At 42.3% G+C, this 25,630-nt stretch overlaps 1 protein-coding gene across 3 annotated transcripts in view; it reads left to right on the top strand.

Annotated features, from left to right (window-relative positions):
* The window catches only part of Sorbs1 (sorbin and SH3 domain containing 1), a 237,579-nt gene that overhangs the window by 185,811 nt on the left and 26,138 nt on the right, over window positions 1-25,630 (top strand). Inside the window, exons 17-23 of one of the 3 annotated variants that reach the window (XM_042689233.1) lie at window positions 56-154; window positions 5,068-5,117; window positions 12,223-12,395; window positions 12,892-14,364; window positions 15,001-15,086; window positions 18,243-18,410; window positions 22,546-22,592. In XM_042689233.1, the coding sequence (XP_042545167.1) occupies window positions 56-154; window positions 5,068-5,117; window positions 12,223-12,395; window positions 12,892-14,364; window positions 15,001-15,086; window positions 18,243-18,410; window positions 22,546-22,592 (2,096 nt within the window). The remainder of the gene's footprint in view (window positions 1-55; window positions 155-5,067; window positions 5,118-12,222; window positions 12,396-12,891; window positions 14,365-15,000; window positions 15,087-18,242; window positions 18,411-22,545; window positions 22,593-25,630) is intronic. The other 2 variants (XM_042689234.1, XM_042689236.1) reach the window with 2 other exon arrangements.

Raw genomic sequence — 25,630 nt, forward strand, 5'->3', positions numbered from 1 at the left:
TCTCCCTTTCCTCTAAACTAAAAATTTCTTTCTCATCTTTTCTTTCTTGAACCAGACTAATCTAGAAAAAGATCTCAACCTGTGCCAAACAGAGTTAGAGGCAGATTTAGAAAAAATGGAGACGATTAATTCTCCCAGTGCCAGCCCACCACAGGTACTTCTTCCCATCTTCCTCATGCTATCCATTCCTTTTCAAGCTTGGTTTGATTTGCTTCTCTGGTTTTGCTGTAGTTGAGGTGACAGACTGCCGTGCTGGTTCTTTTTCAGCTGCATGGCTTTCTGACTCCTGTTTTAGACCCTCCTCAGCCCCACAGTTAGTGTTTGTTTGGATTCCTTTTGAGCTTGGTATCTTCCTCATAGAGGAAATGTTCCAAATGTTTGTGGAAATGCTGGTGATTTAAACTCCTCCCTATCCTACCAGAGCCATATTATACTTTATTATTAATTGGAGGATGACCCTTTGCCTCTGAATACTTTCTCTGAATTTGCATGAGCTTCATTTTTTTAAAAAAAGACAATTCCAGGGGCTGGGGGTTTAGCCCAGCGGAAGGGCGCCCGCCCGGCACGCGCAAGGCCCTGGGTTCGGTCCTCAGCCCTGGAAAAAAAAAAAAAGACAATTCCCATATCTATTTTTGTAGTTCTGGGAGATACCAACCTCAGAGGTTATTTTTTAAAACAGCAGCAGTGATGGGGGGGGGGGGTTGCTTCTATGTAGGGCGCTGTCAGAAGAATGGTATTTGTAATGATAAAGGTCAGAAGGTTCTCAGTGAAAAGGAGCATTCGAAGTCAGGTAGTCTGGACATAAGCAAGTGTTTGAAACTGACTCTGCACTGATAATTTTATGGGGATCCATGTCAAAAATATACCTTACTAAAAAATAGGATGGGCTGGGAATGTGGCTTAGTAGTAGAATGCTTGCCTAGCATGCATGGGTTTGATTCCTCACTATTAACACAGAAAAAGCTGGAAGTGGTACTGTGGCTCAAGTATAGAGAGCTAGCCTTGAGTAAAGGAATCTCAGGGACAGTGCCCAAGCCCTGAGTTCAAGCCTAGGACTAGCAAAATAACTAACTAACTAACTAAATAAATAAATATAGGAGGCAGTAGGGAGAAAGTCAGTTGAAAGGCTAAATTAAATATTTTCAGAAGTATGCCTAGGATTACCTGACAAAACTAGGAGGAAAGATAGCTTTAAGTAAAAAAAAAATGAAAAAAAGAAATAAAACAGTACTGCTGAGGCCAAGAAGGTCTACAAATGATGGTAAGGAAAGTGGAAATTGCTAATGGGTCTGTGAGATGTAAGCATAACTAAGACAAAAGGTCAGACCACTAGCACAAGTGACTGGAGTAGAAAGTCATGTATGTTCCAGAGACTCAAACCAGGGAAGGTCTGGAGAAATAAGGGCTCTGGGAGGAGAGAGACAGAAGCCAGTGAGCCATGGCCAGTCGCTGCAATTCTAGGACTCAGAAAGCCTGAAATTCATTGTAGGATGATGGAGTAGGAAGCCAATTTTTAGACACCAGGCTCTCCTTCAGAACTTGAAGGAGGCACCAGAGGTAAGTTGCCATGTATACAATCAAGGCAGGAAGGTGATTAAAGACAGGGGAAGATGAGGTCATGGCACTGAGTTTCTAGCTAAGTAGACAAGAACCTGGTGTAGCCTCTGTGGGATTGTAGGGCTGAAGTCAAAGTGGGTACAGCTCATTCTGGAATAAGAACTAATGTGGCTGAGATGCTAGATGGGAGGGTTGTCATAACAGTTTGGCCAAAATGAATCAGAAGTTACTTTTAAAGCAGTCCAGAAATAAAAAGAGACCTTCTGCAACTAGTATGGGAGGCAACTAGAATTAACAGCTACCTTCCTGAGAGCAGAGCCTGCTTCTAAGGTGCAGAGCCCTGCCCAGGGCATGGTGGGCAAAATAGGTCTCTGATGCATCGAGTTCGCTTCACAATGGTTCAGTTGATTGGCATCCTTAGTCCTAAGTGTGTATGGGCCAGGCATCAGAGGACCTGGACCTGCACTGAAAAGATTTCATCTTTAGGAACTGACAGGTCAGTCATACTCATAAGTAAAGTCCTCCAACAGTAGATTAGGTAGTGCTCACTCAGAGCTAAATAAATGTTGGGACAGGATATTTGAGATGAAAATACTGAAAGACAGTCTTGGAAAAGAGAGTTGATTCTGGATTATAGAGGCTCAGAAAAAATGGCTATCAAGATGATAGTTTTGCCCTTATACTAGTGATATATCACTGGTAAAGATGTGGTTGAGAATTGTATCATTGCCTAGAGTCTCCAGTCAAAGTGTTACTGCAAAAGCCAGCCTGTAGGGGTGAGGGCCTGTACCACCATGAAGGTGGGGAAGGGCAGATGTGAGATCACCAAGTGAACTGCAGTGGGACATTTGAACTAGTTGGTATGAAGAATAATGAATTAGGGGAAGGGATGGAGACAACTAGGGTTTGGGCCAGGCAGCTAAAAGAATAAGAACATCCATATGTCGCATAAAGATGGGAAGAAAATAAGCACAGAGGTAAGATGAGAGCTGGTTTCAGATAATTGACTTTGAAGTGTTGGTTGGGTATCATGTAGGGCATATCCCCAGCTGTGAGAGCTGTATGAAGAGGCAAGGGCTTAAGAAGTCAATTAGAGTCACCTGGTTGAAGCACTGGGAGTAGATGAAAGATGATGGGAGTAGCTGAAAGATGGAAGGAGGTCATATTGAGAGAAAGGAGGAAGACAGGTTTGGTGGTCCATGCCTATAATCCCAGTACCTGGGAGGTTGAGGCAGGAGAATAGTGAGTTCAGGCCTGCCTAAGCTATATTTTGAGACTTTGCCTCAAACCAAAGGGATGTAGCTTAATACTAAAGAGCTTGCCTACCATGCATGAAGCCATGTATTTGATCCTCAGCAACTCTCTCTCTCTCTCTCTCTCTCTTTCTCTCTCTCTCTCTCTCAAAGACAAGACAAGAGAGGGAACTGACACTTTTCCATTGGGATGAGTCACAGGAAGAACAGTACAGAGAAATGGAAGAAGTGATTGTTGGAGCAAAAGAGAAAGATTAGTGCTTCAGAGAAGTAAAAAAAGATGGACTCACAGGAAAGGTCTAAGAAGTTTTTAAAGATGTTGGAGGTTGCTAGACAAATAGTTGATTAGTATTAGACTATATGGCCAAGAACCAGGGAAACCTGTGGGCATTGCACACTGATTGAAAACATGTGATTCTGGAAGAAAGAAGGAAGGGAAGGAAGAGAGGGAAGAAAGAGATGCACAGGTATAATTTGGTTATATGGCAGCAGAAGTATGGGCAAGAAGATGTATAAATTTGAGTCTCAGTATAGAAAAGTTCGTTTAGAGCTGGATGCTGGGGGCTCATTCCTGTAATCCTAGCAACTCAGACTGAGATCTGAAGACTGAGGTTCGAAGCCAGTGGGACTCTTATCTCTAATCAACTATCAAAGAAAAAGAAGTGGAGCTGTGCTCAAGTGGTAGAGGGCTAGCCTTTGGGGAGTGGGGATGAGGAGGGGAAGCTCAGAACAGTGCACAGACCCTGAGATCAAACCTCAGGACCAGCATTAAAAAATGAAAAGAGCTCACTTAGTGCTTAGTCGTACAGGCTAAAATATTTGCTTCGGCTAGGTGCCAGGAGGCTGAGATCTTGAAGATTGCAATTTGAAGCAGGAAAACCTGTGAGACTCTTATCTCTAATTACAGAAAAAGCCAGAAGTGGAGCTGTGGCTCAAGTGGTAGAGTGCTAGCCTTGAGCAAAAAGTTGCTCAGGGACAGTGCCCAGGCCCGGAGTTCGAGCTCTAGGACTGGGAAATAAATAAATAAATAAAAATTTGCTATGAAAACATTTTAGAAGGAAGTTCCTGGAGGATTTCACAGAATCTTTCAAGGGTAGAGACCAGGACAAGGTCTTCAAAGGTAGAATGGTACAGGTGCCAAGAAGTAGGAGACTCAAGGAGAGAGGGTGGGCAAGCAACACCACTGTAGCCACAAAGTCTGGAGGAAGTCATAGTGGCCCTCTTTGGGGAGTAATGGTGATTGGAGAGGGGAGGGGAAAGTAGAGTCCTTGTCCTGGGACAGAGTGCTGTGATAGATGGAAGAAGTCAACCTAACAGGTTGAAGGTGGGTATCTTGGCAGGCAGAGGTCTAGGTGGGTTAGCCTTATGAATATTTCCTCTCCTTCCCTGCCATCTCCTATTCCCTCATTTACATCTTCTTTTTCTTTTCCTTTTTCCCCCCTTTTGACCCTAAATGTCTCTTCTGGAGATAGCTTGGTTACCATAAAAATGGTCATTTTTACAGATAGGATCTTTTATAGGAAATTTTTACATTAATATATTCAATCCAAATAAATCCTTAACAATTTTCTCTCTAAGACATGAAAGAAAGCCTGAACTGCATAATTAAATTTCCTTTTCTCTACATGTAGCTTTTGGTAGCTTGCTTCCTTTTGTGTAGTGGCCCAGTATTATATAAAGCATCCCCCATTCATGCTGACATGGTCATTAGTGGGTTTTGTGAAATACTGTTTCTCCCCATTTCCGGACTTGTAAATCTTCAAGCCTAATGAATGGATTGTCTAAACACTGTACTTTTGTACATTCTGTGTCTAAAGTGTTACGTGACTCTCTGGGTGTGGCATTTGGGATGCACGGAGGGGATTTGCAGTGGACTGGGAAGGAGGACGAAGGGTTGGGAAATGCTGGTGAAGGGCATGCTGTGCATGTTAGTCTGGTGGTGGGCCTATTGGAACTGCAACTGAAGATAAAGATGAGACTGGAAGCCATCTCGTATCCCTCCCAGAGAGCAGCTGCTATAGCTACTGGGAGGCAAAAGATCAAGATATGAGAGACAGACACCACTATTCCCAAATCCTCTTCCCAAAGATGAGCACAGCCCTTTGCCAGCACCAAAGCCTTTTCATCCAGGCCCTCGTTTCCCAGAGGCCCTTATCAAAATGAGGGAAGGGCAGTAGCTTCTCTCTTTCTCATAACTTGAAACCTCTGAGTCAAAACAAATCACTACAGTGTTTTATCTTCTGTTTGACTTTTACAGAGCTCAACAGTCAGCCCCTTGGCAGACATTTCCTCAGAGCCTCCTGGATAGTAAGTAGTCACGTGCTTTGTTTATATGGTCAGTGTATGAAATGTTTGAACTGCCACCAGAGATGCTTGTGTTTCTCTCATATCTATCCACTGTGTGCACTCATTTGTATGTGCTGAATGATGTGTATTTTGGTAAGAAGTAGCAACCTAATTATACTCTTCAAATTATTTTTCTTTTGTTCTCTCCTCTTCCAAATTAATTTTTGAGATGATTGGTATTACCCTTGGTAAGTTTTTTCCCCCCATGATGATGTCTTTACCTTTGATATGAGGTTATTTGTCTCCATTTAGAATCAGAGTTCTCCTAAGTGGATTATCAGGGAGAAGAGAAGGAATGAGGCAGGGATGAGCTAAACTAGGTATAAAAGATAGAGACAGTGGGTCTGGGTACTCAGGCCAGATCTGACATGGGAGTGTAGAATCAAGAAGAGGATAGCTTATTTGTTCTCACATGTGGATTTGTTACCCTGTTATCAGCTCTTAGGAGGCTGCCTGGTGTATACTGTCTCCATTCACTGCTTCATGGGGTAGCCACTGTGAGTTCAAACCACCGTGAGTTCTTTCCCAGATTACCTTTCTTAGCACTTTGCCATCCAGCCATGATCCCATGAATGTTATACTTAACTTACTATGGCCCTACCAAGAGAATAGTAGATCCATAGTAAGTAGCAAATATTTTCGTTTGTTAAGTACTGACTGAGTTTTCTATATCCAGGCTCAGTTTAGTACCTTTTCTTGCCTCCTACTTTTGCTGCTAAATACTTGTTTTGGGGGTAGCTTGAATCTAGTTCAAGCCCAGCTCAGGTAAAATATTGATGAGAACCTATCTCAACAGAAAAGTGGGCAGAATGGTACTTACCTGTTGTCCCAGCTGTAATGGGAAACATAAATAGGAGGATTACAGCCCGGCTCGCCCAGAAAGTAAGAAAGTAAGATCCTGTCTCAAAAATAACCAGAACCAAAGCAAGAGAGAAAAGTGACACTGGCCTCTTTCTGGACAGATAAGGATGACATGTTGGAGGAAATACTGGGAAAATTTGATCTAACTCAAAGAATGAATAGACAGGAATTACCAACTTTGTGACAACTTTACCACTTTGTGACAGCTAGAGAATTGATATTTTAAACCTGCTTCCACACGAAAGTGATCATTAGCAATATTAAATTAAAAATAGACAGGAAGAAATTAACCCATAGTCTCGATATCCAGGCCTTTCCCTCAAAAAAGTATTTATTTAGTGACTGTTACTGTGTGCCTCTAATTATTTTGTTTTGTTTCACTAGCATCATCAGATCTTTAAATTGGTTGCAGGAGCTACTTACCGGCTTTGTTTACTATTTACTTCTTTGTTTACTATTTCAACACAAATTAACATGGATACTTTCTTTGCTTGACCAAAAGAGCCTTCCTCTATTTGGCCAGCAGGTGGCACTCAAAGATACGCTGCTCTTTAGGAGGTGGGGCTATTTAGCAGAGTACTTTCTGAACAAAATATAAATACTAACCTAAAGAACTATGTGAAACACTGGAGATTTCTGTGTGCTGTAAATGCGTATCAGAAACATGTGTGCACACACGTAGGCATTTTCTTTTACAATCATTTATTCTACTGGTATTTGCTGAACAACCATGCTGGGCAGCAACATGCAAAGTTGAACAAAATAAACTGCCTGTCTGCATTGATTTCAGGGTATAGCACAGGAAACAGACTTGTAAATAACAACTGGGATCCAGTATGATAAATGTAATGATAGACTCAAGATGGAGTGAGCACTTTTTTTGTGGAAGAGAAAGAAAATCAAGGAAAGCGTTATAGAGTTGATGATAAAACATGAATAATTTTATAATTATAAAATATTACTACTATAAAAAAATCAAATTTTCTTTCAGCACAAAACCCTTTTAAAAGGTTGTCTAGATTCTGTACTCCAAAGCCACAGTTAACAAGTTAAATTTCTGTTTTCTGAGATCACCACATGTTTTTGAAAATGCATGTACAAGTTCCACAAGGCTGGAAGTGTGGGCAAGTATGTTCCCTGCTAGGCTCTTCCACCTAGGAAAGTGATTGACACATAGTGGGGGCTCAGCAAACATTGTTGAGTAAATGAGCCGTGGATTAACATGATGATACCTTTCTGAGATGATGTCTGTCTAGTATTGCCCAGCCATGATTGGAAAGCGTCAGGACTAGAGACTGGCCTGCTGGTGTGCTTTTGCAGGGTTGTAGATGTGCCATATTGGAGGGATAACCACGAAGGTAGAGAAAGCAAGGAGTTAATATATCTTGAACAGGAAGCAGGATCTGTTTTTGTTTTTTTTTTGTCGGTCATGGGGCTTGAACTCTGGGCCTGGGCGCTGTCCCTCAGCTCTTCAGCTCAAGGCGAGCGCTCTACCACTTGAGCTACAGTGCCACTTCTAGTTTTCTGGTGGTTTATTGGAGATAGGAGTCTCACGGTCTTTCCTGCCCGGGCTGGCTTTGAACCGCAATCCTTAGATCTCAGCCTCCTGAGTAGCTAGGATTACAGGCGTGAGCCACCAGCGCCCGGCTAGGAAGCAGGATCTGGTGTCTGGGCTTGAGCCCAGAAGAAAGAGAAAGGACTAATTCCCTGCGCTTTCTGGCTTGGGGGATGAGGAGTGACAGAACTGGTTTACTTTGGGACATGTTGGGTTTAAGATACCTGGAGAACATCCAGGTGCTTTTCTCAATGAGCTGGCGCTCAGGGCCCTCTCCTCTTCTCTGATCTACTTAGATCTAGCAAGTACTTTTGCCACTCTGGTCCTCAGTTACCCCCTCTTAACAATGGAAGAAACTGTGCCTCCACCATTAGGAGAGCTGGTGGAGATGATATGTTTTAAGAAAACATTGTTCCAGAGCTCCTAGATATTTTATTTTAAATCTGAGAACCTCTATTGCAGAATGTCACACATCTGGAGAAAGCATTGTTTTGTCAGCCTTTGGTATCAGAAAGAAAACAATTGGTTGTAGTAATTCTATTCTGAGAGGTTTCCTGAATGCTGGTTTGTCAGTCTGTGGGAAGCAGGAAGAAATGGTGGAATACAGCCAGAGCAGGGCTGGCTGGTGAGGTAGAGAAGTGTGAGTCAAGCAGCCACTTGTAGCTGAGAGTCATTAGAGAATGAAGTGAAGAGGAACTTGAGAAGATGGCTGGAAGTTCTGGCTGAGACAAGGCAGTTCAGAGGACCACAGAGCAGCAGGATGGAAGCTGGCATAGACCACACCCCTGTGATAAGGGAGCGGTTAGTGCTAGTTAGTGGCAGCTGCCTGGAGTGTGTGACCTCCTTGGGGAGGTGGCCATATTGCCCAGAGGCACTTAACTACTTTAAGATGGAGACAGCCTCATATTCCAACAGAGGCTCCTCCTTTTTCCCATTTTCGATTCCTTGGCCAAGTATGTTCCTGGCAGGTGTTACTTGGTGGTAGTGCTGTAACGACACTCAAGTATCCTTGAGTCCTGTTGGCTCCTGTAGCATTTAAGCCACTGTCTCCTCTGTCATAGGTAGCAAACTTTCTACATAAAGCAGTGGCTAAGCCCGGCGCTGGTGGCTCACGCCTGTAATCCTAGCTACTCAGGAGGATCTGAGGATCACAGTTTAAAGACAGCCGGGGCAGAAAAATCCATGTGGAACTCTTATCTCCAATTAACTGCTCAAAAACTGGAAGTGGTGCTATGATTCAAAGTGATAGAGTGCTAGCCTTGAGCAAAAGAGCTAAGGCCCTGAGTTCAAGCCCCACAACTGACAATAAACAAATAAAAACAAAAAACAGTAGCTGAAAGTGCCATCTACATAGCATTACATGACATGAACTAAGTTCTAACTCTGCCTCTGCTAACATTGCCTCCTGGACAGGCCGCCCAGTCACTCAGTGCTTCATTTTCTCATCTGAAAAGTGACAGAAGTAGGATTGTGTGTGGATTCAAGAGTGGATGATTATCAGGCACTTAGCATAATGCCTCCCACTTGGAATGTCTCACTGGGTGGCAGCTAGATTTATTGCTGTCATTATCTGTACAGAGGAATGGCTAGTGTGGTAGTATGGACACAATTCCCCTTGCTGGTGAATGGTTGGGACAGATGACTAGATGTGTATAAGGTAAGTACGTCTAGGTATAACCTGTAGAACCAAGGGTTATAAGTGGCCACTCTTGTCATTCTTTAAGCTTTTCTTGTGTTTGATAATCTAGTAAAATACTGGGGTGAAGGAATTCATCAAGCTGTGGAACCCCAAAGCCGACAGATCCGTAATGATCCTAGTAAACTGAATGAAGCAGAATTGAAACAGACCTAGCAGAAATCTGTGTCCTTCTGTAAAAAACGATACTGTTCCCTTCTCTGAGAAGAGTGTGCAGATGCGTATGTCTGCCAGTCAGTGTCAGCACCTCAGTGGTGAGGCACAGAACCAGGGAGATTAGAGAAGGGAGAGGCTTGGTGACTGAGTACTTTCAAAAAGAATTTGTAGCAACTTGAAAAACACCTAGATTCTAACAAGATAAAACATAAATGAAGACTATAAATGGGCAACAGCTTCTGTGCCTAGTAGATGCCATAATGTAAGAAGTGAGTGTAAAGTTTAGCTGAAAAGTTGAGTATGTTTCTTTGTGGATGTGTTGTTGGGGGATTTAATGTTTTGAGTTCTAAGTGTATTTTAGATATGAAACCCTTGTCTGTTGTATGGCTAGTGAAGATCTTCTCCTAATCCATGGGCTTTCTATTGATCTTGCTAGCTATATCCTTTGCCATGCAGAAGCTTTGCAGTTTCACGTAATCCCATTTGTTCAACTTTTCTTTGATTTGTTGTGTTTCTGGGTCTTTATTAAGAAATTGGCCTGTGCCAAGAAGTCCTAGACCCATTGTAACAATGAGTTATACAAGACACGATGTTCAAAATGAACTTTTACAACTTGGCGGGGATGGGGGGGGGGGGCGTTGGGGAGGTGGGAAGGTATGGTGGGGAAAACAAACGAGGGGGGTAACAATGCTTGATTGAAAATGTACTCATTATCTTTTTTTTCTTTTTTTATTGTGAAAATACTGTACAGAGGGGTTATAATTATATGGGCAAGATAATGAGTACATTTCTTATCAAGCATTGTTGCCTTATCATTTGTTTCCCCCTCCCACATTCCACCCCCACAACGCCCCCACCCCCCCCCCGCCCCACCAAAGTTGCAAAGTTCATTTTTCGACATAACGACTTGTACATCTCATTGTTGCAATGGGTCCGCCTGTATCCCTATTTAAATGATTGGTTTTTTTCCCTTCCCCTCCACAAATTATACCAACATCAAATACAGTGAAAGCAGAGGTTATACTGTGGGGGAGGGACATTCAAAGCAACAAAGAAATCATAAATATGCTAGAAACGATCACAAGAAAGAAAAAAAAACATTTGAATACTTATCTTGGGGTTCATTTCACCTAACATCAACTTATCTGACCTTTTCTGCTTGTCTCAGATATATACTAGTTATTGCAAATATGGGAAACCATAGGACCTATGTTTCTTTGGGCCTAGCTTACTTCACTTAATATAATTTTTCCAAGTCTTTCCATTTCCTAACAATGTATTCATTATCTTACTCATGTAACTGTAATGCCTCTGTACAGTATCTTTACAATAAAAATATAAAATATATATATATAAAACATCTGGAATTTTTTAAAAAAAGGTTGAGTATGGTGTCAGATACCTGAAGTCTCGGTTACTGGAGAGGCTAAGACAGGAAGATATCTCTCTCCTTTTTTTTTTTTTGGTCGGTCATGGGGCTTGAACTCTGAGCCTTGGCGCTGTCTCTTAGCTCTTCAGCTCAAGGTGAACACTCTACCACTTGAGCCACAGCACCACTTCTGTTTTTCTGAGTAATTTATTGGAGATAAGAGTCTTAGGGAGTTTCCCACCCAGTCTGGCTTTGAACTGCAATCCTCAGATCTCAGCCTCCTGAGTAGCTAGAATTACAGGTGTGAGCCTCTGATACCCAACTAGGAGGATCTCTTGAAGCCAGGAATTTAGATTCAGCCTAGGCAACATATCAGGACCAGCTTGGCTGTGATAATAAAAGTAATAAGTAAAAGAGCACATAGTGTCCCCAGGTGCCAATCTTACTTGGTTTGTGGTTTTCTAGGACACCCGAGATAGCTGGACCTCTCCATTTTCATTTTAATGCTCCATCAGCCAAAGCTCTAGAAAAAGTAACCTAGGAAATGGGCTTTAAGTGGCTGACACTGGCTGACCATATATTGGAGCCATGTGTTCTCTCGTGCACATTCTTCTTCCTCCCTGCCCTACTCCCTTCCCAGGTTGTGGAGCTTGAACTCTGAGCCTGGGTGCTGTCCCCGAGCTCTTCAGCTCAAGGCAAGCACTCTACCACTTGAGCCACAGCTCTACTTCTGGCTTTTTCTGTTTATGTGGTACTTAGGAATAGAACATAGGGCTTCATGCATGCTAAGCAAGCACTCTACCACTTAGCCATATTCCCAGCCCTTATGCACGTTCTTAATTGTACCATTATGTATATAGCCTTTGGACCTCTGGTCTTCCCCCTCCCTACCTTTCTTCCAATACCTTTACTAGGAGTATTGTACAGTTACACTAATTGTGTGTGTGTGTGTGTGTGTGTATTTGCTTAAGGCTAGCTCTCTACCACTTGAGCCACAGCTCCACTTCCAGATTTTTGGTGGTTAGAGATAAGAATTTCATGGACAAAATTTCCTGCATGAACTAGCTTCTAACTGTGATCCTGAGATCTCAGCCTCCTAAGTTGCTAGGGTTACAGGTGTGAGCCACCAGTACCCAGCTTAGAGTTATTCTTTTAAAGCACAAATATAATCATCTCAACTAGAGAATTTTGCTGTTTGAATAAGATTCCTGAGTATCCAAGCTCCCATGGGCCTGCCTTTTGTCCACAGAAATTATGTTTAAGAATAAAGAATTAGAATGTTCCTTACAAAGGATAGACGTTGAATAGGACATTAGAAAATGTTCTTTGCCTCATATGATAACATCAGGTGTTTTTGGACAATGTTTAAAATGCTAATGATTTATCTTTTTCCCCCCTTTTCTCACTTATAATATGACCTCCTTCATAGTGTATATTCTTCCAACTTCCACGCAGTGAAGAGGGAATCAGATGGGGCTCCTGGGGATCTCGCTAGCTTGGAGAATGAGAGGCAGATTTATAAAAGTGTCTTGGAAGGTGGCGACATCCCTCTTCAGGGCCTGAGTGGGCTCAAGAGACCCTCCAGCTCAGCTTTGACTAAAGGTAATTTATGGGATGCAGTGGCAGGCCTCTGTCTTCCTTACCTATTACCTGGGTGTTGACAGCAGGCCTACCTCCAGTAACTGGGACCTGCCATGGATATGCAGATACATGACCAGGCCTCTGAGCCCTCGAGTGTCCCATCCCCATTTTCATGTCGGCCATTTTTCTTTCTAGCATTAATGGTTTCCTTCTCTCTGAACCCCAACCTTGCTCACCCTCGAAGCATCTCTCTCTTGTTTTTGTTCTAATTCTCTTTTCTTAGAAATTAGCTGAGCTTCAGCCTTTCCTAACGGCAAGGTGGCCATTTTGTTCTTTGCATCTTTGCACCTGCTTTGCAGCACAGATTATTTTGCTTCTGGACATCAACTGGAAAAAAAAAATATTTTTTAAGCCCTAATGATAAATGAGCATGTTACCTCTCCTTTTTTTTTTTTTTTGAAGCAGCTTTCAGCTTTAACCTAATGGGTCTGTTTATTTTATTCTGCATGCTTACCAGTGGATCGTAAAGGTGGGAATGCTCACATGATTTCTTCATCTTCAGTTCATAGCCGAACGTTTCATACTAGTGCATTAGGCCCTGGTTGTAAACACAAGAAACCCTTGTCAGCTGCAAAAGCTTGCATTTCTGAGATCCTTCCTTCCAAATTCAAACCCAGGCTCTCTGCTCCCAGCACTCTTTTGCAGGAACAGAAGAGTGTCCTGTTGCCCTCAGAGAAGGCTCAGAGTTGTGAGAACCTTTGTGTTTCTTTGACTGATTCCAAAAGAGGCCTCCCGCTCCAGGTGGGGGGAAGTATTGAGAACCTGCTCATGCGTTCCCGGCGGGATTATGACAACAAGTCCAGCAGCACCATGAGCCTCCAGGAGTACAGCACCAGCTCTAGGAGGCCCTGCCCCCTCTCCAAAAAGCCTGGGCTGCACTTCACTATGTTCTACCGGGATATGCACCAGATCAACCGAGCCGGCCTCTCCCTGGGATCCATCTCCTCCTCGAGTGTGCGAGATCTTGCCTCCCACTTTGAAAGAAGCAACCTGGCCTTGGCCAGGGGTGAGCTGGGATCCAGCCAGGAGAGCTCAGAGCACATTCCCAAACACACCGTCTCGTCCCGCATCACTGCCTTCGAGCAACTCATTCAGCGGTCCAGATCCATGCCATCCCTGGACCTGTCAGGCAGGCTGAGCAAGTCCCCTACCCCTGTGCTGTCTCGCAGTGGCCTGATCTCAGCCCGCTCAGCAGAGTCCCTCCTGGAGTCAACCAAACTCTGTCCCAGGGAGATAGATGGGATGACCTCGGGAAGGGGCTATGCCTCCCCAACATGTAGTAATATGGCACACCACTCCTTGGGCTTCAGAGGCCTTGTGCCTTCTGAGCCCCTCTCCACCTGCTCAGATGAGCTGGACCACTGTTCAACTGTCTCCAATGACAGCAGAGAGGGCAGCAGTGGCAGTGTTCATGGAGACTTCCCCAAACATCGCCTGAACAAGTGCAAGGGCACCTGCCCCGCCTCATATACCCGCTTTACCACCATCCGGAAGCATGAACAGCAGCAGTCCTCCAGGCAGACTGACTGGCGTCCAGATCCCAGGGGCGACAAGAGCAGCCTCCTCAGGAACATATACCTGATGAGTCCTCTCCCTTTTCGATTGAAAAAGCCCCTCCAGCATCACCCCAGACAGGCTTCCCCTGGTGACTCCTCCTCAGGACTCCCAGTGGGCCAGAAGCCAGAGCTCCCCAGTCAGCCCCATCAGGACCAGTCTCCTTCTGGGGCAAAGCCTCTGGTGCCCACTCGCCTGTCTTCCCGGCATGCCATGGCCAGGCTTAGCCGCAGCTCAGAACCCCCTCAGGAGAGACCTGTAGGAGTCTTGGAGGACTGTCCAAGGGCTATTAATAATGGGAACTCCGTGCCGTACTCAGACCATGACCTGGACAGGAACAACAACCCACAAAGTGAACTGGCACCATCCCATGGAGGTGGCATTTTGTGTGTGTTTGACCAGTCTCACCTTCCCCCGTCTCCACTCTGCTTGCTCTGTCTCTTCCTCCTTGTGTTCTCCTGGTGCTCATTTTCTGCTTTGTCCTTTGCTTCTGTTTGTTTTGCTTGGCAATTAACCCTTGGCTTGCAGTGGCTGCACTTCTTTAAAAAACAAAGCCCCATCTCATTTAGACTAACCAGCAAACTGTGTTTCGAAAGAAAAATTGGCCGTTTAGCTCATCTGAGAAATGTGTTCATTGGAATCTCAAACCCTTGCTATTTGTATCAATCCCTGCCCACCTGTGGTTTTTTGAGAGGCAGCCTCTCCGTGGCCCCGTGTGTGTGAGTGTACAGTCCACCCCTGTAAGAGCCTGCACGCCTCTTTGTAGGGACACTTATAGAATGTCTTCTCCCTTTGCTTTCTGATGAATCTTCTTCATATTAAACTAGTAAATCGCAAAAGGGAAAGATGAGTTTGGGGTTTTTTTCGTTCAGAATTTGATTATTGATCACTAATTGACGATGACTCTTGTTGATATGAAATTTGGTATGATAGAAGAGAGGTGAGCTCTTTTCCTTACCTATTTTCCCACTAAGTCTTAGCCTGTTTTAACTCAACTTTGTTGTTTTTGAAGATTCAGAATCACCAAGACATTTTATACCAGCTGATTACTTGGAATCAACGGAAGAGTTTATTCGAAGACGTCATGATGATAAAGAGGTAAATCTCATCTTTGTAGATAATTTTAATGCAGGAAAAAAAGCATTTAGGAAAGAAGTAAATGTCATAGACATTTTCTCATGGGTGATGTGGACAAAGGCTCAATTACTCTTCTCGCAGTCCACTTTTCCAGAGGTAGGCATGTTGCTGCACATGCCATAACCAGATAGCATCTCAGTCTCAGCAGGTAGGCACAGAAAGAGGTACACAGTAATGCTTCAGAAGCTGGAAACCAGAGTTCATTCTTTCATCCTTCCTCCAAACCTACCCCTTTGGTCATCTGTAAGGAAATTTCCCTATCCATTCTCTACTACTACCCACCCCTCAGTGGGCACAAAGCATAGTTCAAATCAGGAAAGAAGAACACAGTAGGAAAACAAAAAATAATGTGGCAATACATTTTATAAAATGATTTGAAGAAATTGTCCCTAACTCTGTTAACCTTTAATTCAGACACACACACACACACACACACACACACACACACACACACACACACACACACACACACACACACACACACACACACACACACACACACACACACTAGTATTGGTGAGAACACAGGTAGTCCAAGAACTTCAGAACATGGATATTTTCTTGCAGCTAATAAAATGTCTGCATGCAGTATGACTGCCAGGACCTACAAGAGTCCATTTTCCCAGGGATCTGGGAAGAGGTGGAACTGCATATCAGCCGAATGCACAAAATCAGCTTCTATGGTGATAAAGCATTACAATGCATATGTTCCAGACTTCACATTCCTAGGAAAAAGGGGTCCTCTAGATTAGACAAGTTTAGTTCCCATTTTCCTGTAATGAGCTAAGAGATGGAAGAATTTCTTTGAACAGATGGCAGTGAGGGAAGGTGGCCATGAACTTATAGCCCTATCCTATTCCATTTTCCTATGTTTTTCTGTCGTGAGTGGTTCCAGAGTATAGGTGGAGTTTCCTAAAGATTTAGGGTAAAGCTGACAGAACTTTATGATTATAATCATTGCTGCCAGATGGTAAGGAGAGAGAGAGGAGTAGAACGAGAGATAGACTAGACAAAGGAAGGAGAGGGAGAGAGAGAGAGAGAGAGAGAGAGAACATGCCTGTCCCTGTCCTCTTCCAGGGACAGTTTTCACTACGATCCTATACTGTCGAATGCAAGAAGAAAGAGGAAGCACTTGATGTCCAGATTTATTTGTAACAACCAGATCTAAAACTCATTAATGATGAGTGTCCATGAAGACAAAACAGATTCATTTCCTTGTTTTTTGTTACGTATTTCCTGTCCCAAGGCCCAGGATTCCTGTGTATGCAGGCTTGGACTGCCATGAGAGGAAGGGGGAATTCCATTTCAGTAATAAGTATAAAGCCTTAGAATCTAACTTGGACAGTCTTGTGGTAGAACTTTACCTGAATAGGGCCTATTTACTCATTTGATTTAACAACGATACCTTAAATGTGGTCTACAAAATGGGGGCAGCTCACAGATCCTAAAATAATTGGAATCATTACCGAGATTGGAACTTACATGGTTAAGTGACAAACTGCTTGATTTACAAAGCTCAGGTTTAAGCACTGGGTTGGGAGTTTGCTCCATTAGTTGTCTGCTTCCATTTATGATGTTAAACCTTGGCTGGTGCCCCAGTGGGGCTAAGCAGAGACTGTAACAGCCTCTAGCCTGAGTCTTTTCACTGTAGAAATGACTCTGAGTCTCAGCGGGAGGGGGAGGGGAGGTAATAAATACTCTGCTTTTGTGCAGATACTTTATTGTTTGCATGATGACAATGGAATTTCAGAAAATGAAGTGGCCTACCCAGGACCACCTAACAAGTGAACCTACAGAGGTTCACAAGCTAGAAGCCAAGACTCTGTGGGCCAGTGCTCTCTGGATGGCCTGTGTCTCATAACTCATTTTCTCGTCTTCTCTCATTTAATCTTTGTAACAACTTACCAAACAGTGGAAATCCCACAGTCATTTGATGAGTTGTTATTTGTAGACCTCAGAGAAAAATTGGACTCACCATCCCTTGGAGTTGATTGCCTCCTGGAAAAAACAAAAAACAAAAAAAAACATGTTTTATTGAGTATGCTAAGAATTATTAGTTCTGATTAATGCTTTCCTGTAAGGAATGTTAATCTGAGGGATGAAAGATTGCTGTGGTATAAGGAAACACATTAAAATTCTATAAAGCCATTTCAATAGCATATAAAGACATTTTTAAAAAAGCAAGTTGAATTATTTTTTAAAGAAATTCTACAAATAGGTTTCAGTTCTACAAGTCAGATAATTACTACAGAGGATCTTGATCAATGTTACCCTTCCAACTTGAAGCATTTTTTAAAAAGTCTTTAAAACAAATTGATGACTATTTTCTTAACAGAGAAAAGACTGTTTCCTCTAACCCTAGGTACCATTATGGTTAGTTTCTTTACTGTGTTTATATTCCACAGCATTCCTTTAAACCCAGTTCATTTCACCTAATGAAGAAGTAATTCGATAAGATAATAACCGAGACTTTTAGCCACATGAAGAGCCTTTGATGCATATCCTAAGGCCTCCTAAAACTTGTGTTTAGGGAAGTGTTGGCAGGCCTAGAAGAAAGGATCCACATTTTCTGGACAGCTCAACTCTGTGAATAATGTGTGGTAGAGTAACTGACAGAGCAGGCACAGAACTGACTTAGTTGCTGAACAAGTTTCATGGTCCTGATATGGGCTGCAGAAAATAGCCAGTACTGGTCTCACCTTGGGAATACACTGTGAGAATATATCACTACCTTTGGGAGGTAACTTTAACTGCCAATCCAACATACCTGTAGTTCCCTGTCTGTGATCCCTGGGTTTCTGCCCTTTGCTGCTAGAAATCAGATGACTTTGGGCTGAGCCAGAGATAGTTAGCTGGACAATGTGGTCATATGGAATCATGCTTTCCCACATTCCAGCCTTCCCCAGGTTTCTCCTAGGCAGGTTTCTCTCTCTCTATAGGGTGTGTGGAGGGTGGTTGCCATGGGAACATAATAGTTGTGGCCCTAACACCCACCCCTCTGACTTAAAGCCACCTCCCTTTTTACCCCCTACCATCTTCCTTATTTGCTTTTGTTGGCCATTTTCTATTACCCTAGACCAGATTATTCACTGCCCATTTTATGCAATTTTATGGCAGAAACTTTTAGCGGACCAGAGACGACTTAAGCGTGAGCAAGAAGAGGCCGATATTGCAGCTCGACGCCACACGGGCGTCATCCCGACGCACCATCAGTTTATCACTAATGAGCGCTTTGGGGACCTTCTCAATATAGACGATACTGCAAAAAGGAAATCTGGGTCAGAGGTCTGTTTTGGTCACCTCAAATTGCTGCTTGACCCAAAGCAATACTTGCCTTCCCTCAGCATTGCCCTCTGTAGGCCAATGTAGTTTTGCAAACAGCATCTGTCATCCTGGCTTCCCTTAGCCTTGCTTTGGCTCTTTTGTGGCTGGTGAATGGACATGAGCCCCATTATGTCCTGTGCTCTATATGTTCAAGCATGCCTGGCTGTGGGACCGGGATCTGCTGTGCACACCCTTAATGCATGTTTAGAGCATTGGCTGCCTCCGTGAGTCCAGTCCTCTCCATTCTGCATTTGATCATGATACCATGTTGCCTGTACATTCTGCTTAACCGCCATGTACCTTAGGCCATGCACATTGGTAATGATTCATTTTTAAAGAAGTAGTTAATGCAACTTATGTTACTGAAGTTGGCTAGTGATATTTTATGACAGTAATAAGGGCCTCCAAATTTGGTGGCATTGCCATGGAAACATCAGAGAGCTTACTGCTGTGCATGTATGGACTGATTAATTATTGTGTGACCTGTTTAGTAGTGCTTCAGCACCACTGAACAACTGAAGGACTTGTGGTTAGGATAAACCCATAGAAGGTACAGAGATCTCTGAGAGGCCTTTCATTTATTTCATTGCTTTTTTGACATTTGTAAGCTTAAACATTTCATATTATAAAAGGATTGAGGAACAAAACTTTGAAGTGATTTATCTTGGCTGCCTACATCAAGGTCAGTACTTTGGAATTCTTGTGCTGACTTACATGCTGCCTCTTGACTAAGAGTTTATGCTTTGCCATGTGACCCTTAGCTAGTTCTGCTGAAGATGGTCTCTTCTTGGGGAAGTATACATGTCTGGGGTGTGGCATATGGGTGCTTGGTAGTATGGAGTGATACAATATGTAGTTTTATAAACTTTTAGTATAGTAGATCCATACTAATATTTCTAGCTTTTGAGTGACATAGGTATCATTGGCTAGTACTTATTCACTTATTTATTTTTGAGAAATAGAAGGTGTTTAGCAAAAAGAGATAAAGAAAAGAAGGGACGCTGACTTAAGGAAATCTGGGGAGTGGGAGGAGATTATAAAGTGTAGGAGAAAAAGAGCACGTAGCAGGAAAAGGAAGCAAAAGTTAGAAGTGTCACTCGCTCACCTATAAGGGAAGTTTAGCCTCCCCCTTGGCACTGCAGCTCCTCCTCAGAACAACGCTGACCAGGAGGTTCTGGTGTGGGTTCATCCATTCCAGGTCTATGGGCCTGTGAATGAGGAAGAAGATAGAAATGTGCAAAGGCATTCTGATAACACATGGAAATGAAGATGCAGCTCAGGTGAGGTAGCCATGGACAGAAGCAGGTGCTTTCTCTTTGACAAGTCTTGACTCCCCTCTTAAGTAGAAGTGTTCATATTTGACTGTGCATCAGAACCTCCTGAAGGCTTGTTAGAATGCAGGTTCTTGGGTCCCGTCTACAATGTTTTGATCTGGACTGTGGCCTGAGAATTTGCAAGTTGCTAGGGAGATGTTGATGGTGCCAGTTTAAGGGACTGCATTAGGAGAACCATAGCCTTAGGAGTTGACTAGTAAATGTGAGAAAATAACCAGCAAGCACCAGGCTGTGTTGTGGAGCTGTACTTTATTCTCACTCAGTAGAACATGGGTGGCAACTAATTCTGTATAGGCTCCTGTGGGAGGCAGAGTTGGGATAGTCTTTGAAGGCTAGTAGTAGAAGAGTTTCCCTTGTGCATATTTATTACCTCATGCTAGAGTGAGTAACAATGAGAGCCAGAGGAAGCAAAGATGAGTTAGAGGGGCATAGAGAAGTGACTGTAACTGTCTTGTCTAGCCATCGATAACTCACATACATATGTCTTAAGAGTTCAATGGAATCATTGTTTCTCAGCTTTGAGTAATGTATGAATTCCTTTTTTTTTTTTTTTTTTTACCTTTTTTGGCCAGTACTAGGACTTGAACTCAGGACCGTGTACTTGTTAGACTGGAGTTCTACCTCTTGAGCAACTTCTCCAGCCTGGCTTTTTGCTAGACTGGCTTTGAACTTCACTCCTCCAGTTCTCACCTTCCAGAAAAGCTAGAATTACAAAGGAGACATGAGTGCCCAGTCTCTATAAGTTCCTTTTAATGGAAAAAAAAGCACCAGACACCATTATTGACCTAAACTTATTTACTCATTAAATAGTTCATAAATTATTTACTAACAAACTATATGCCTATATAAACTTTATTAATTAAATGAATAAATGATATTATTTTTAAAGAACTTGTATATCATCCAAAGTATAAATAGATGCTATTTTGGTATGTATTTGAATAGTCACATGGCTCTAATAGGGTAATATAGAGTGACTTTTTGCACCCCTATTTTGTTTACCTTACTTACTTTTTTTCTTTTGGGATCACTGTGAGCTTTTTGTACTTGCAACTTTTGCTATTGGCTCTTATGAACTTGTGTCATTTTATCATTAGTTCCATATCCATTCTTTTTCTTTTTTACAACTTAAATTATGATCATTGACTACAAACAGACATAAATATAGGCATTGCAATGGAGTGGCATTAACTCAATTATAAAGTGGCCATTCAGTTGCTCCCTGCTATGTATGTTTATAGATAGATGGAAATGTCAACATAGAAATACAAAGACAGAACAAAACAAAAAACTGCTGTTGAGAGCTGGGCATTGTGGGGTACATCTATAATCCTGGGCTTGAGGATGTGGAGGCAGGAAGCTTGTAAGTTCAAGACTAGCCTGGGCTATATAGCAAGACCCTGTCTCAAAAACAGAACCCAAAAACAAAACAAAACTCCTGTGGAGAGTTCACAGTCCCTAAGAAGACCCTGTAAGACCTCAGTTTGAGAAGCATACAACTATGGGCATCTATTGAAGGATCAAAATCTAACATTAAGTTTAATGACTTTTAAATCTTTTTCTTAACTAAAATGTTCCTTCATTTTTTTCTTCCACTCAACCAATCCCTTCTCGTAAGGAAGAGATGATGTTATTTCATTTTCATCACATTGTTTTTCTAGACCAAAAAGTCATAGCAATTGAAGAGGTTGAAGCTTCTCATGGCTTAGGGATAGAATTACATTGGCATTTACCTGATTTTTACTGTTTATCTTCCTTAAAAAAAAAAAAAAAAAAAAAGCTTGAAAAGCCTACTTTTAGAGATGAGAAAGATATTAAATGAATATAGTAAGTAAAGGTGAATTTCTTGCTAGAATTGGAGCAGAAGACATTATAGACAAAGAAGGGGACTTAGCAGAGGTGTAGCAAGAAGATATGCTGGACTGGAAATAGGAAAAGCAGTGAGGTAAGAGGGGAGAAATGTTGCAAATGGAGAACTGATATGAAGAACAAGAGCAGAGCTGCCAGCCTCAAAGCAAGGGAGTGACCTGAGGAAGAATTTGAGGAATGTTGTTTGTGCTCTTGGGTGACAGTGGATCCAGTGTGGAGAAGGTAAAATCAAAGCAAGCATTGTGCCTGGGGGAACCAGAGGTCAGACCCACAATGGTGCTGTGGATTCAGGGGCTCTCTCTAATGACAAAATTGATGAGAATGTGGAGCAGGGCTGAGTCTGACTTGCAGGCTGGGGTGTCTGGGAGGAGAGAGCAAGAGCTGTCCCAGCAGGAATGGAAATCTCAGCAGATGGCTTTATTTCGGTTCAGGACTGGCTTTTTCTGGCTTTTGGGGTGATCTCACTGAATCTAAGCAATATGGAATACAAGTTGGCAGAAAAGGTGAATCAGAGTTTCAACTATTTGCAGATCAAAATTTAATTCAGGCAAATAGAAAATGGTCCTAAGAAGTGAGTCAGTAGATAAGGAATGCCTTGGAACTTCTGGCTGCCAGTAGCTAGGGTCAGCAAGTTTTGGGGGATCCCAACTCCTGCAGCATTGAGATTTTTCAAACTGCTTTTCCCTAAATCTGGTCCTTTTTAGGGGAATTTTCATGCATGGCCAAGGTAACTAAAAATAAGGTCAGATGCTGGGATTTGGCCCAGATTTTTGTACCACAACGAACTGGATAGAGTGAATTTTTCTGCTTTGCTTTCTAGAAACTTAGGAACGTGTGACCTTTTTATTGGACATGATCCATGACATTAACTTGTCATTGTTTCTTGTATTTAGATGAGACCTGCCAGAGCCAAATTTGACTTTAAAGCTCAGACATTAAAGTAAGTACCACCTGTCATATTTGTATTTTTCACTGCTGCTTTGAACACAACAGTATGCATGTAGAAGAGAGTTGAAAAAAGAATAATGTGGACTTCAAAACATAACATAGTTTACATACCAAGCACTGTTTAAAATATGTTGAATATTCTTTCAGCCCTCATGAATGAGGACAGAATGAACCCTGTGGAATATAGTCATATTTGCCCCACTAAACACACAAGGAAACTGCAGGACTGTAGGTACAGAAACTGGCACCAGGTGCTGGGCTTTTAGGCACTGTGTCCCCAGCCTTCTATATAGGGCCCAGTTTGCTTGAGTAAGTGGCAACTTCATCTACCCAACACTTCAAGAAAGTGTAGAACCAGTCTCTCGGAATATAACTTGGCCAGTTTCCCTTCAGCATTCCAAAAGAGTAAAGGTCTCTGAGAACCCACAGGAAACTAGCATTTTTTTAAGTGCATTCCTCAGAGTGCACACCTTGTAAGGTGTTTCTCAAAACAAAAATCCTGTTGTAAAAAAATGAGTTCAGGAACCACTGTTACTTCCCACTTCCACTCTAGAAGAGATACTTTGCTGTATATTCATGGCTGCAGAAATCTTTCTATGTGCTAGCTTTGTAGTTAACTATAGATTAAAATTGGTCGTGTACTTTCATTTGCAGCTGAAAACCCCATAGCCATCAGCTCACATCCATAAGTGACAGGGAACACGGTGGGAGGGCTACTCAACTGCGGTTCCCATTTCCAATGCCAAATAAGCAACTGGGCCAGTTTCTAAAATGTAGATATGAATCTGATGACGTTGAACTTGTTTATTTTACTCCAGTCTGTAGCTGATCAGCCAAGAGATGTCTGCTGTTTTGTCTAAGCCATCAATCTCTCATCCCTAGTCTTCCTTATCTGCATGATGAGGATTTAAAAAAAATGCTTCTCTTGTGAGGAACCAGGGTAAAACCTGTAAAACATGTTTTACAGTGGATCAGAATTCAATGCTCCAAGTGTATTATCTCTCTTTTTTAGCCAGAAGGAGAATGTCAAAGGCATATAAATTAATTTGCAGTTTAATCCTATAGATAACTGTTTTTTTTCCCTTTGAATTAAGAAGGGTGTAATGATAATGTATTTTCCTAGGTTTCATGAAAGAGTTTAAAGTAATTTCTTCTCGTGTGCAATCATTTCAGATAGAAGAAATGAGAAGATGAGATTCAGGGAAATTGTTACCCTTTATCATCATTGTTAATGCTAGAGTGTTCCTTCTTGACTCTGAATCCATCATGACCTGTGCCTTCAAAACAAAGTCATTGGAACTTAGCGAAAACAGTAACTGCCACGTCCATAGAGAGTCTTATTTTAAACCTTCTAATCCTTTAAAGTTATCTGTGTTACTGTAAAACAAAACAAAACAAACAAAAAACTGTGCTGTGGAGACACATGGTTCAACAATATGGAAAAGTCAACCAGGTTCCTTGCTGTGTTGTGCTCATATATGCAATGATATTCCAGAAAAGACCTAAAGTTTATCAGTGTATTGTGCTATTGTTTCCTAGTAGTTACCATCATATTTGGTCACATGGGTTTTTGTTGTTGTTCTTGTTGTTTGTTTTTTTTTTTGTTTTGCCAGTCCTAGGGTTTGAATTCAAGGCTTTGGCACTGTCCCTGAGCTTCTTTTGCTCAAAGCTGGCACTCTACCACTTGAGCCACAGTGCCACTTCTGGCTTTTTCTGTTTATGTGGCACTGAGGAAACGAACCCAGGGCTTCATGCATGCTAAGCAAGCACTCCACCACTAAGGCACATTCCCAGCCCCTGGTCACATGGTTCTTTTGGAGCTGGGGGTAGTCTATATATAGTATGGTCACCACAGAGACCTCATTATTTATCTCCATTGGCCACAACTGCATACCTCTTCTTGATTTTTTTCTCTCATTCAAGCTGTCTTTCTTCTTTGCTTAGTATTAGTTATAGGACTGTTTCAGTTCCTACTTGCCCTCCATGCTGTGAAACACTCAGGATCACTGACTTAGGAGTCTGCACACACTCCGCAGAAGTAGAGAGATGAGAATCCTGCTCATGCTTTTTGCCTTCAATTAGGGATAAAAGGAGAACTGGGGACACTTCACAAAAGGCTTTGGCAAAAATGTGGTGAGAGACATTTCTTCTCACAGAAACAAATGTCTAGATCCTCTTCACAGGCCTATTTAGGATTAAAATCTTAGCTCCCAGTGCAGGATTTAGAGATCAGTCACCTTGTGCCAACTCTGTGCTGTGTGCAAGTTTTTCCAGATGTGCCCTGTTCTTTAGCTGGCATCCCTCATGTACTATGGGACAATTGGTAGCACACCCCTTCCAAATTACAATCAGAGATCTTTTCCCCATACTTTGATGCAAGTGAAAAAGATTTTTCTTGCGGGGGGGGGGGGGGACTGGATAGGGGGGTGGTGGGAGGAGGCTGGGAAGGGATGGGAAGGGGAAACAAAGGAGGAGGCTACAATGCTTGATAAGAAATGTACTCATTATCTTGCCCATGTAATTGTAACCCCTCTGTACAGTATTTTCATAATAAAATATATTTTAAAAAAAGATTTTTCTTCATCCAAGAAAATTTCAAGCCATAATTTTTTCCCTCTGGAGTTTTCATTTTATTTTTAATCCATCTTTTTGTCTCATTTAATTTTTTTATTGTTTTTATAAAAGGTGATGTGCAGAGAGATTACAGTAACACGTCACATAAAGAATTCATTTCTCTTGGTGTCTCATTGTTTTTTAAAAAGGAGTCCTAGTTAAATGTTAATGTCATCATTATTTAGGCAAGGCATGGATTTGGAGAAATGGGGAAAGGGCATGAAGCACTTTGAAAGAAAATCCCCTTTTCTTTCCAAGAGCCCTTTTCCACATTCAAAAGAAAGGAAATGAGCATTTATTGAATGTCTAGAACAGGCACTGTGTTTCCTTTGCATTGGTGGCCGCAACTTTGAATTAGCAACTGTGATCAGATAAAGAAATAGTGTCTCAGAGAGATTAAGTATTAGTATCTTATCT

The sequence above is a fragment of the Dipodomys spectabilis genome, unplaced genomic scaffold (assembly GCF_019054845.1).
Source record: "Dipodomys spectabilis isolate Male_0828 unplaced genomic scaffold, ASM1905484v1 ptg000125l, whole genome shotgun sequence".
Classification (NCBI taxonomy): domain Eukaryota; kingdom Metazoa; phylum Chordata; class Mammalia; order Rodentia; family Heteromyidae; genus Dipodomys; species Dipodomys spectabilis.